Raw genomic sequence first — 11,731 nt, forward strand, 5'->3', positions numbered from 1 at the left:
CAAGGTTCACATAGAAAAGTGACTACTCAGGCAAGTAAGGTACAGAAGAGAAAACGTACTAACACTACATTGGGCAACTTTGCACCGCCACAACCTATCGACAGATCTGAATTCCTGAAACCCATTTTTTGGATCATCATGCCACTTATAAAGGCTATCCAGCGTGCAATGAACAAGATCGCCCCAACATCTCTAGCAGAGTCATGGGACAATGTACGTTACAACGACCAGAATTGGGAACCGTCGTTCATCATTCACACCTCGACAATTCCCTAGGTCGGACTACTACTGGGTTTGTAATTTCGCCTTATTATCACGTCACTGAACGCGGTTAGTAATCCATCCCGTTTACTCTTGGCTCTTTGCTCCTGTAGAAGCTCCCAAATCATGGCATGAACCCACACAGATCTTGTTGACGATTGAGTAGGTGCAAGCCTTCTCGAGCATGATGCAACCTATCCCTGACAGTAACCATGCCTCGATTATCCAGTCTGACTCCATCCGTCCTTCATGAAGCTCTGTCATCTCCTCTACCAACGAGCTGTATCATCTCATATCATCCTCCAATCTTCAAACCTATATCCTCCTTCACCCTCTCCAACCCTTTGCAATCCTCCCTTCTCCAGTGCGCTGCGGCTGGGATATCCGTGTACTCACCTCACACAGCACTCGACTCCGTCCACGGCGGCATTCATGACTGGCTGGCATCAGGGGTGCTCAATTCGGACGAAGGAGTCGTGAAAATTCTGGGAAAAAAGACCGAGGGACCCGTTGCTGACACTGCAAACCCTTTGGATGGGCTTGGTCGCGTTGTCGAGTTCACGAAGCCTGCGAACGGCATCACGATAGAGTCACTCGTGAATCGCATCAAACAATGCTTGAAGCTAAAGCAAGGTCTGTAGTCAATAACAAACCTGTCCGCAGAAGGGCTACCCAAAGGTTCCACAGTTCAAGTGGCATCGCCCGATCTCACCCTGTTGAATATCGATAAACACATCCCGATTAAAACCGTGGCTCTCTGCGCTGGTTCAGGGGCGTCTGTACTAAACAATGTTGATGCTGGCGAGTACACGGGTATCATGAAACACCTTCCATGCCCACTAATATACGGAATCGCCAGATGCGTACTTCACGGGAGAGATGCAGCACGTAAGCAACGTCGCCAACTCGGCACCGCGGGATTCTGACTTAGTGGCTCTCCATCAGCACGATGTACTCGCAGCTGTGTCCAAGGGAAGACACGTAATACTATGTGAGATTGTTGGTGCTGAAATTGACAATACAATTAACCTCTACCAAGGCGGCCATACGAACACTGAAAGAGGCTATCTCCCGATCCTCTCAGAGAAGCTTCGTCATGAAATTGCTCTGGACGCCGAATGGAAGGACAGGCCATTGCATGTTGCTATCAGCAAGGCGGACGCTCACCCGCTCAAGTTTGTGTAAACTGGAGAGAGACCAAAGAATTATCTCTGACCTGTGCGGTATTGTATATCCAATTCCTGGAGAGTTGAGCTCTTTCCCATGCCATTTCGCATTAGAGATCCATGACCCAACAGCCAGAGAATGAACTAGTCGACAACTTTTTTTTTTCGTCGAAGTGACGTGCATGACCAATCCCGACTCTAAGTGCACCCCGTTGCCCCAGAAATAAAAAATAAAAGACCCCACTGAAATGACGCGATTTGGGTCCAATATATTCAATCTTTGCACACGTAATTATGATGTGACTGCTACAGTGGAGGACCAAGACTCGCAGTCGTCGTCGCTCTTGGACGCGCATGCGACTCGCAATGTTCTTTTATGGAAATTACACGTGTAAAAGCTCGACGTCGATCGACGAGCATCAGGATGAATCCGGTTTCGAACTTGTCTCCTGACTTGTTGCACTGAGGTGATGCAGAAGCCCATCAATGTTGGAGAGTAAGTCATCCAGTCGACGATCGACTCCCGCAACTACGTCCTCGGCTTTCTCGAGTTCTTTGAGCAATCCTTGGACATTGAATTCCTCCGCATCCAATTGCTCATTAGCATTCAGCTTTTCCGCTTCCCCATTCACGATTGACATGTCAGTTCTGTAATCCAAGGGGGATGGAATAAAGGGGCTAAGAAAACAACGCATGGGAAAGGATACGAGAGAAACCAACCGACCAACCGAAATTTATCTGCTAGGCCTTGTTGGATGACGAGTGTCTGGCACAGCCTCATTTCGCACTCCAATTAGCAACAATGCAAGAATTTCTTCTTTTCACTCCTGTCTACACCTTGGTTGGGATCTACCGGTTACTGACAGACCCTTTCATCCGAGTAAAGGCAAGTATCAATCTCTTCACATACTCCAGTCCTCGCTAACAACTTAAACTCAGGTCTGGGATAAAATCCGCCATGGAGTGCAGCGAGGGTAAAGTCGTATTCATCCCCCAAGCAACCTTGGAGACAAAGCATGAATAGTATCACATCCTATGTATAGAATTCTAGTTGGCGCTATTTGGGTAGGCGTCGCTTTGTCCTAGGGATTATACAATACACGTTGCCACGCACAGACCATTGGCACCTTTCGGATTCAGCGCATTTTTGTCTCTTTTTTCCTAAAGAGGTGTCTACCGGAAAGCCACTAGAAGTCGTATTCGCATCTTAAATACTCTCACAGATTTCCCCGTGCTCTGGGTTTATCTCATGACAATGTGTTCGGCTACGGAATGGATGTTGCGACTTGTCAGTATGCCAGCTCAACACAGCATGATCATCACCGACTAACGTTTGTGCAAACTAGATACCACACTTGTTTTAGTGTCTTCCCAAGTTCAAACTATGGTTCGTTTCTTCCTTGGAAAAAATTTGCATATCGCGCGTGATCGAGCTTGGGACCAAGTCCTCGTTTCAAGAGGAAAAGCCAAGGAGTTCTGGGGGCCTTATTTCGAGGAATGGGAGAAGCCACCTCAAGTTAGTCTCGACTTTCGAGCCAGGTGGGAGAAATGGATTACAAGCCCAGTCGGAAGATTAGTGATCAGGAAAGGCACGTTTTCCATCCCATTGCCCATCCCACAAAACTTAGCGATTCCAAAACTGCTCGCATCAGTCATTCTTCTCCCTCTCAACCTTTACCCTATCGTTGGACTCCTTATCACGTCCGGAATCAAGGCCGTGGCGACCGCACGATATCTGCATGGGCCTTACTTCGAGTCTAAAAAGATGTCCCCTCACGAAGTAGCCGTCTTCATGGCGGAACGGAAAAGCGACTATTACTGTACGTTTCCCTCCCATCTCAGCACCGCAGTTCACGCAACCAGCTACGACAGCATTTGGATTCGCCGCAGCCTTGTTGGAGTCCATTCCACTTGTAGGAATTTTCTTCTCGATTTCGAATAGGATCGGCGCTTGCATGTGGGCTTTCGGTATGTCCTCCTGGAGTTGCGTGCTTCCTAGAAGATGCTTACATGTCCCCGCTAGACCTCGAGAAACGGCAGCATCGATTCCATTCTGGTGAGCTCAAGCGTGTGCCTGCCGTCTCGTCAGCGCACTAGGGCCACTGGCAAGGCTGAAACGGAATGGCTAGGATGGGTGGAAGATGAGTGATTCGACCCGAGGCAGAACCAAACAGGGCGCCTGCTCCATGGTTGGCACTTGTTAGAGATTGTTCAATCAGTCCGTGCATACTCACTGCCCCCAAGTCAAAGTGAATAAATGGCACCCCAGATGCCCGGTTTTGATGGAACCAACCACCTTAGAAATACATACATACATGATGCGTGAGAGTGCTACTACAATGCCGTGCATAACAAACTGCGGATCATTTTGCTCCCTTGGTAATAAATCCCCTTCAGTACATTGTCGGAGGGATGCTTGGTATAAGAAACGGTAGAAAAGACAGGTTGCGTGTATTTTGAGAACAAAGCCCACCAACTCATCACTTTCTCCATGTCCGAAGAATGCTGCCACGGCGAAGAAAGCTCCTCCGCCTTTGTTTGACCGTAGCTGAAAATTCCCGCGAGTTTTGTATCTCCCTGCTCCGCCTTCGCACTTCCAATAGCGACGAGCGCTTCCGGTTATTCGATAAGGTATAGGAGGAAGGTATCTGCAATGCGAAGGTGGCGATGTTCGTCTGAGTAGTTCGGCCCCTTCCATCATACGCTTTCACCGCAACGCCATAGAACTGCTGGGATCTGGTGTCAGGCCCTTGTTTCGTGGCCTCTCCAATGATGAGGTCGTGCGGAATGGAGATGGAAAATGCAACGGTGCAAATGCACCCCTCGAGGGCAGCACGTCTTTGGAAAGTGATTCTCGACGAAGGGTTCGATCGGCTGTGCTCCAGCCCAGATTGTTCAAAGTCCTCTTGGTTCCAATCCAGAGGGCGGAGAGAGCCTGCCACCGTAAGTGCGACAGTGATGGCGAATGGAGATGGATGAGAATTGAGGATGCGACGGAAAAATCGAGTATCCACAGCAGCAGTGCCTTCAATGACAACCGAGCTACAAGTCGTACACCTACGTCAAAACATGAAGATAATACTGAGGGGGCTTGCTCACTTTTTGAATGGCTCAGAGCTCAAGAATACTCGTTGTAACGAGACAGACGGAGAGTCCCAGTCGCCCAACGAGCTGGCGATCAAGTGAGGGGGGGGTGTTGACATGACAAGCCAGATTCTAGAATAGACCAGAAGACTTAAAGGAGGAAAGCCAAGGGGCACAAAGAAAGGCTCGACTAAGGTCAAAGGACTTGACTACTGAGTTATTAGAGGCTATGGCATCTCACTGGATGAAAACGGCCCAGTGAGAAGGTGAGGACATCCTGGATGATTTCTTACGTAAACAATGGCAGGTATCGAGGCATCAGAGCGGAGAGCAAAGGCAAGACGAACGCATGGCAAACGTTAACTTCCTAACTAGGAAAGGTAACTCTAAATTAGGTTTGCGTAGATTGAGCGCGTCCTCGGGCATAAACAAGACAACAAAGGGAATGGGAATTTGCCGGTTTCTGGCGACCTGCCTGCAGATCCCCTTACATATAGCTATGAAGTACTTCGACCCGTTATGACTTGCTAGTCCACGGACTCTGTTGAAGCGAAAAGCTTGTCACATCCACCTTCTACTTGGACGCCATCCAGAACCACTCTCTCGCTGATCAGGCTTGCATCAGGCTATCAGAAACGAAATTTTACAAAGGCCTCTCAAGCTCCGCCAATACCAAATAAAGGCTTTTGCTGTAGAATCACACTATGTATATAAGACACGAAGCCACGGGAGGGTCCATGTGATGAACTTAACTGATGATACCAGCTCAACCTTGAAGGTATCTTGACACCAAAATCGATGCAATAGGGTGGTCTGTAATTTTGATCGTTGCATCGAATGAACGATTATGCGGACAATTACAAGAACCGTAAGAGATACATTAGATGGGTTGTATGAGAGTACCGTTCGGTCACGAGGGGATGATGCGGTGGACTGTGTCAATGACATTGGAACCCTTTCTGGCATACACGAGCTGCGTAGCAATGGGTCAGATCGGCAAAGCACTTATCGCAGGGGAAACATACAAGATATGGATTAGCAGTCGAACCCGTTCCGTCCGCCAGAACCTCATCCTTGGAGACAACACTAACTTCAGAATCGTTGTACTTGAACCACGAATTAGGATTGTTGGGAAGATTGCAAGAGTAGAAGAAGTAATGGCCCCAGGCGGGAGAGGTCCCTCTGTGAATGAAAACGGAGCAGAGCTCGTATTCTTGATTCCGCTCGTCCAACCAGAGTTCTTCCAGCTCGACTTTTAACTGCTTTGCGCGAGCACGGCAGTCCTCTATTTCGCGATGAACAACATCCTTCTCGCCACGTAAATAGTCTACGAGTGCTTGATCAATCTCTTCCACGCCACCAGCTAGAAAATCGTGAGCCAGCTCTTCTGACTGGGCCAGTGATTCAAGTATAGGATCAGTCTTCAATTATTGATGCTGTCAAATGGTTGTGGGTGCTGCGACACTCAATGGCCACTTACTGAGCTTTCGGTGAGGACAGCTACACGTTCCCTACACCTCTGCAGATCCTTTTGAATGATGGCTGACTTCGCTCGTTTCTCCGGATTTGCCGACTGCATGAACCTGTCCATGTACAATGTCTCTCCAAATGCTACGTATGCATTGTTCTTTCGGGCTTGCATTGTCTGGCGATCAAATTGTACCCTCTAAATGATAAACCGAAGCGATGCATAGGTCAATGAACGGCACGATGTAACGGAGGGCGTGCAAAATCACACCTGAAGCTGAATCTGGAGAATTGGCGGAGTTTCAACTAAAACGACCTCCATGCTGGCTTTCTTTCCTTCGAATTCTATGACATCATCCATAAAACCGCTGAGCCCATCATATAGATCCGTTCCTTCATTGGAGACATTGACGAGGAGCTGCGCAAAAAGATCCGTCTTTTCACTGACAACGCTTTGTGACTTCGCATCCTCATCAAGGGGCGTTATCCGCTGTCGCTTGGTTCCGTAAAAGAGTCTATGGCGGGTCTTAACGTCATCAGTCAAGGATCTGCCAGAGGTGGAACTCGCCGTTTCACGACATTCAGACGCTCGGATCCTTCTCCAAGTTCCGAATCAAACTGAAGCGCAGCCTCTATCTGGAAAATGCAATTGTCCATACATTCGGAAACGTCGTTTTGTCGACCTAGTGAACGATAATCAGAATTGGGCACTCATACACAGAGAAATCCGTACCGAACATCATGTCACCTACTGAGGGCTGGCGATTTCGAGGGGGTAACGGGGGAGGAACGCTTGAGGCAAGGCTCGGATTCGCCTTGTTTGCCGACGGATCAGACATCTCGGAGTCCTCGGCAAGGGTGGCTTCACGTTGGGATACGGGGCCTAACTCGCCTGTCGTCTGTCTACGCTTGGGAGACGGTGAATCGTCGACATCCATGGGCAAAGCGGGCTCCTGCTTTGCTGTGAGTCGGGACTCGCTAGAACGTTTACCCAGTATAGTGACTTGAGGCGAAGGCGCGGACATGAAAGAAACCTGATGGGATGGTAGTGATGGGATGTCTGATGGATTTTCAGCCTCCGTCCCGTTAGCCTCGACTAAGGTAGAGTCTGTCTCCGCACTCCCGATGGATGTTGCAGCGGTTTCTTGAGCCCCAGAACCCATTTCCTCGTCCTTGGACGTCATAAGTGCCAGTTTGGCAAGTTCCACTTCGGGAAGGACCGCAGGGGCCTCTGCGTGAGCGAGGTTGATAAACAGGTTATGAAGATGTGTCACAACTACACAATGAATACTTAATGGCATTTATCACCCAAGAAAAAATGAAACGCACATCTACGAGAACGATCAAGTTCACGAGAAGAAATAACTCGTCCTCCAATTGGTTTCCCTTTGAAGTCCTCTTCCCCAGCACCGGACCTAAAGGAACCTGATGCAAGTGCATCTCTGAGTTGTCTGATCGTGTAAAAGTACTGAGTGCCGTCAGCTGCTCAGTAAGCTGGGCGTACGTCTGAAAGGACGTACTTGCAACAATGAATTAAGGTAACAAGTATTCCCAAGTTGATATAATCCGCGAGGCCATTCCAGACGGTGAGAGTGTCCCTGTCCCGCTGGAAATGCTCTTGAGCTGATTATGTGTTCAAGAGTACTGATCACGAACACCTACAATCTACTCCACCCCCAAGAAACCCGCGCAATCGGTCACTATTACGGTCCTCCGCGATAAACTGCAAAGTCGTTCGTAATTTATCGATCTCCCCTGGTTGTTCTGTTGCCTGTCACAATGCGTGTCAGGGCATAATGAGGATTAAGTTGTTCCAATAGCTCACACGCATCTCGTACGCGACGATTAGAGTGTCGTCGTCAACGTCCCTAGTAGCGTCAAAAGCAGCATACGCAGCGTTGGGGCTCATACTCTTGAGTTCGATTTCTTGTCTCGCCTGTTCCACGATGACCTGGCTGCCCAAAGACTGAGACGCAATCAAAAGCGCTTCTTTGAGATCCCGCCGCAAGGTATCACGCTTCTCAGGATCATACAACCCCTCCTTCGCATTGCTGAGGTCAATCCCATCCCACGCATTCCTAAAGGCACCAATCAAGAAATGGCCATCCACGTCGCGATCGAAGTTTATCCGCAAAGGACCGTCTGGTCCAAAACCCAACAACCCCACGGCACGGTCCAAATCCTTACGAGACCAAAGGCCTCTAGATTTTTGGGTCATGATGAAGTTTGTTAAATCTTGACGGTGGGGGAGACCGGGAATTTCTTCGATCATTTCTAACGCCGAAAGATATTGAGGGATATTGTTAGGATCACAACGAATTTGCTGATGGAAGGCAAACTCGAGAAGCTCTACATCTCGAACTGAGCGAACATCCAGAAATCTAAATAACTGAACCCGCACTCTCGGAGTAGGACTCTACTGGCATTCCAAACTGCAGGAACAAGGATCCATGCCATGGATTGGTGGCAAACATCCACGGCTGGTCTGCAAGGGATAATCAGCACGTTGCAACGAACCAAACGAATGGTTCAACCTCTTGTTTGAGACCCGATCAGCCCCTCGAATTCTTCCCGTAATGACATCGTGTAGATGTGGACACCATCCCCTGGATCGGCTTCAGGGTACCCCTTCAGCCTGGATGTATCAATGAGAGGATCAGGACCATACCTGGCGACCTCTTGTAAATATGTAGCCACGCGCTGATCTCAATCCATGCCCGAGTCATGATTGCCCTATTTCTACTACCCTGAGGGGACGCAGATGAAAACGGAGGGGGTGCCAGACGCATAGGAAGTTCATGATGACTGCGGAACCCAATGCGCTCAAATATCTCAGCGCTGTGATAAAAGGTCAATCAATGGACATCTTGAGGAGCCAGGGGTACGAACGTGGTCTCATTCCACCCCAGATTATTTAAAAATCCAGTTGCCTGGGTATTGACGGCGCCTCCCTGACCTTTGAACAAGCAATTGGCCATAATCCTGGAAACATGTTAGCAGAAGCATAATATACAGATATACAAGGGAACAGTGGCATTCAGACCCACTTCACCAAGAGTTCCAATGCTGCGATAACACTTTGCTGCGGAGTCTTTCCCAGAGGTGGGTTACTCGAACGACTCAAAACTAAGGTGTCCAGCACATCTCGGGGAATGATGGCAGGGATGACTCCGCTAACCACAACGTACACTTGACAAAGGGCACAAACGTATAAATCTGCCCGTATTGTAGCCGATGCCAAGTCTGCTGTTGTTGATGGTGGGTTTGCATTGTTGGCGTTGTTGCCACCCCGCCCTGATGCGCCAGCTGACGACTGGAACGAGGCCTCATGCAGGGAAGAGAACGCAGCGGAAAGTAATGGGGGGACATCTGTAGCCCTGGGTAGGCGTGAAAATGGTGATGGATTGAGATATCTTCGTAGACAAGCTGCGAGAACCCTGGTCGAGCAGTGCAGTTAGCGTATAACGCACGACCAACATCCGAAGGATAGGGTTTTCCCGGAATCTCGCGCAATGGAACACTCAAAGCTTCATCCTGTGCCACATTGACGAAAACCCAGCCATGAGATTTGAAATTATAAAAGAGATGCTCCGGCAGGCAGTTGCGGACGTCATCTAATTTAGAAGCCGAATATCTAGGGTCCGGACCATGGGTACCCTCTTTGCGATCGGGTGGAGTTGGGACGGAAATGACTCCACAACGATAGAGGGGCTCTGCAAAAAATGTTGGCAGCGACAAGTGGAGGTAATTGACCAGGCCCAGGCCTATATTCTGTGAACGCGGCATACTTCGCATCCCACCAATCGGGGGGCGGTTCTGTGAGCCAATGTTCCCTTCCAACTTGCACAACCGAACGTCAAGCCCCGATTGACCCCATGTCGGACTACCCTCGAACCAATCGGTATTATATGTTGTTTCAAAAACCGGCTCTGGTGGGCGGTAATCCTCAAGAGGCTCGGAAGTAAGAGATGAGACAGGGGTCTGTTTCATTACTTGTGCGTCACCATCTATCCGTGATGAGTTGGAAGCCATGCCTTCATCATGCGAAGGAGACTCGGCAGTGAATTTGTACGAGGTATGAGAAGTGCCTGGGCCCACTGAGGAAGATCCAGCTTCCTTATTCTTCGTTACATTCCGGCTAGAATATGTATGCTTTACCCTCTTTCCGTAAAACTGAGAGGCTGGGATGGTGGCGGCAGTTCTGAGTGGATCCACAGAAGACGCCTCCCCAGAAGGCACCGCATCAGCATATGAGGGTAAAGCAGAGTCATCTGCATTTGCGCTAGATATATCATCTGAGGTCCCGCGTAGATCAATCTCATTTAGACGAGCCATCGCGTTCTGGTGCAGTCTTTCCGATGCACGAATATGGGGCGCGACTATGCGGATATGGCCGAGGGAGGCATTTGGATTATGTAACCTCTTGTTCTCACGATTGGGACGCTAGCACGGTAGCGGATCTGAACCATGTTTCGCGCTCAAATTTTGTCGGGTGCTGGAAGAGTCCTTGTCAGCCCTGCCGGATGCCCATCTCTGCTACCTCCAGACAACTATCCACCCAAAACCAAGGCAAGCCTCTTGGTAATGCTCCGCTGTATCTCTCGCTTGCTGGTTTGGCTGGACTCTCTTACTACGTCTACGGCGAGTCCAAACAGAAATCACCTTCTCAGAAGGATACACCCCAACTTGTTGGAGCACTAAGCAAAGACGAATTCGTGGATTTTTCGTTGAAGCGGGTAAACATCCCGTCAGTGCCATCTGAATCTAATTGAATGCCAAACCGCTTTCAGATCGAGCCTTATAATCACAATACGGCTAAGTGAGATGGGTCATACTTACATTAAACCCCTCTAATGATATCCTTAGATTCACCTTTGCATTGCCCGAGAATTCGGCATCGCTGTTGCCCGTCGCAGCTTGCATCCTTGTGAACGCCAAAGAAGCTGGCCCCAAAGATGACAAAGGGAATCCCATCATAAGGTAAACCATTTTCCTCGCGTAAATTGCCTCCAATGTATCTCTCCTTAGACCATACACTCCTATTTTCCCCATCTGATACTCGAGGAGAGATCCAGTTATTGGTCAAGAAGTATGACACTGGGAAGGTAGAAACCCCAACTCCCCCCACACAGCGTATTGACGCATTTTCAGTTGACTCCTTTTATCTTCCGCATGAAGCCTGGAGACAAGCTCGGGTTTAAGGTAGGATGATGGGCACTCTCAAAATACACTCAGATTAATCCTCTGCAGGGTCCGATTCCCAAGATCCCATACGAAGGTGATATCGTCTTCCATTAATAGAACAGATTATCTTACCTTTGCTATGCTCATAGCCAACAAATGGGATGAGGTGCCCGAATATGCAGTTCAGGTCACCTAGATGCTGATCTCTATTTCATCTGTAGGTCGCCATGATTTCGGGCGGCTCTGGAATGTGAGTTTCCGTGTACGATTCCAAGGCTAGATTGACAACCTTGACTAGAACGCCGATGTATCAGGCAAGTCATTGATCACGAACACTCAAGGATTGATGTTCCTGATTAGCAAGTGGGACTCAGATCTTGAATCATGCCTTACACCTCAAGGATGATAAGACAAAGTTTACCCTGATTTTCGCCAACGTATCCCCTGCGGACATTCTTCTTCGTGAGGATCTTGACTCCTTCAAGAAGCAGCACCCAGACAGGTTCAACGTTGTCTATGTTGTGGACAAGGCGGAGGGAAACTGGACCGGTATGCTCGCACAGTCTAGA

At 49.0% G+C, this 11,731-nt stretch overlaps 6 protein-coding genes across 6 annotated transcripts; 3 read left to right on the forward strand and 3 right to left on the reverse strand.

Moving 5' to 3' along the window:
* Positions 1-54: 54 nt before the first annotated feature.
* On the forward strand, positions 55-1,144 carry EI90DRAFT_3095306 (GTP cyclohydrolase 1 type 2/Nif3). The gene is made up of 5 exons (XM_039062514.1): positions 55-213; positions 277-292; positions 375-423; positions 491-1,062; positions 1,121-1,144. Exons 1-4 carry the CDS (start codon positions 139-141, stop codon positions 900-902), a joined length of 552 nt encoding a protein of 183 aa, XP_038907884.1. The 5' UTR covers positions 55-138; the 3' UTR covers positions 903-1,062; positions 1,121-1,144.
* A 521-nt stretch (positions 1,145-1,665) lies between these two features.
* EI90DRAFT_3095311 (uncharacterized protein) lies at positions 1,666-2,195 on the reverse strand. The gene is made up of 2 exons (XM_039062515.1): positions 2,152-2,195; positions 1,666-2,075 (listed from the first exon to the last, which is right to left on the reverse strand). The coding sequence occupies exon 2, from the start codon at positions 2,066-2,068 to the stop codon at positions 1,847-1,849; it is 222 nt and encodes a 73-aa protein (XP_038907885.1). The 5' UTR covers positions 2,069-2,075; positions 2,152-2,195; the 3' UTR covers positions 1,666-1,846.
* Positions 2,196-2,229: 34 nt separating this feature from the next.
* EI90DRAFT_2952720 (uncharacterized protein) lies at positions 2,230-3,524 on the forward strand (the record flags this gene model as incomplete). Its single annotated transcript, XM_039055417.1, has 8 exons — positions 2,230-2,307; positions 2,367-2,401; positions 2,471-2,492; positions 2,544-2,596; positions 2,651-2,715; positions 2,774-3,247; positions 3,300-3,395; positions 3,451-3,524. The coding sequence occupies 8 exons, from the start codon at positions 2,230-2,232 to the stop codon at positions 3,522-3,524; spliced, it is 897 nt and encodes a 298-aa protein (XP_038907886.1).
* Positions 3,472-4,670, reverse strand: EI90DRAFT_3095315 (uncharacterized protein). The gene is given in 3 exon segments (XM_039062516.1): positions 3,472-3,536; positions 3,550-4,469; positions 4,527-4,670. 2 exon segments carry the CDS (start codon positions 4,628-4,630, stop codon positions 3,908-3,910), a joined length of 666 nt encoding a protein of 221 aa, XP_038907887.1. The 5' UTR covers positions 4,631-4,670; the 3' UTR covers positions 3,472-3,536; positions 3,550-3,907.
* A 751-nt stretch (positions 4,671-5,421) lies between these two features.
* On the reverse strand, positions 5,422-10,313 carry EI90DRAFT_3137926 (uncharacterized protein; the record flags this gene model as incomplete). Its single annotated transcript, XM_039064877.1, has 16 exons — positions 5,422-5,484; positions 5,537-5,932; positions 5,992-6,177; positions 6,250-6,504; positions 6,555-6,661; positions 6,712-7,254; positions 7,308-7,446; positions 7,499-7,584; positions 7,641-7,749; positions 7,804-8,327; positions 8,380-8,463; positions 8,513-8,613; positions 8,676-8,816; positions 8,868-8,960; positions 9,026-9,355; positions 9,415-10,313. 16 exons carry the CDS (start codon positions 10,311-10,313, stop codon positions 5,422-5,424), a joined length of 4,056 nt encoding a protein of 1,351 aa, XP_038907888.1.
* A 92-nt stretch (positions 10,314-10,405) lies between these two features.
* EI90DRAFT_3095318 (uncharacterized protein) lies at positions 10,406-11,711 on the forward strand (the record flags this gene model as incomplete). Its single annotated transcript, XM_039062517.1, has 9 exons — positions 10,406-10,714; positions 10,769-10,797; positions 10,845-10,958; positions 11,111-11,180; positions 11,229-11,256; positions 11,312-11,328; positions 11,384-11,412; positions 11,461-11,476; positions 11,537-11,711. Coding segments are annotated over exons 1-9 (691 nt in total), but the record flags the coding sequence as incomplete, so codon positions are not given.
* Between the last annotated feature and the right edge of the window lie 20 nt (positions 11,712-11,731).

Source organism: Cantharellus anzutake (genome assembly GCF_015039405.1).
Source record: "Cantharellus anzutake strain C23 chromosome Unknown EI90scaffold_205, whole genome shotgun sequence".
Lineage (NCBI taxonomy): Eukaryota > Fungi > Basidiomycota > Agaricomycetes > Cantharellales > Hydnaceae > Cantharellus > Cantharellus anzutake.

Excerpts from the sequence above, each read along its gene's own strand:
- EI90DRAFT_3095306 (XM_039062514.1), top strand. The coding sequence starts at position 139 with ATGCCACTTATAAAGGCTATCCAGCGTGCAATGAACAAGATCGCCCCA. Across the intron at positions 424-490 it reads CAGATCTTGTTGACGATTGA|TCTGACTCCATCCGTCCTTC; the intron begins GTAGGTGCAAGC and ends TCGATTATCCAG.
- EI90DRAFT_3095311 (XM_039062515.1), bottom strand. The coding sequence starts at position 2,068 with ATGTCAATCGTGAATGGGGAAGCGGAAAAGCTGAATGCTAATGAGCAA.
- EI90DRAFT_3095315 (XM_039062516.1), bottom strand. The coding sequence starts at position 4,630 with ATGTCAACACCCCCCCCTCACTTGATCGCCAGCTCGTTGGGCGACTGG. Across the intron at positions 4,470-4,526 it reads AGCTCTGAGCCATTCAAAAA|CTCGGTTGTCATTGAAGGCA; the intron begins GTGAGCAAGCCC and ends TACGACTTGTAG.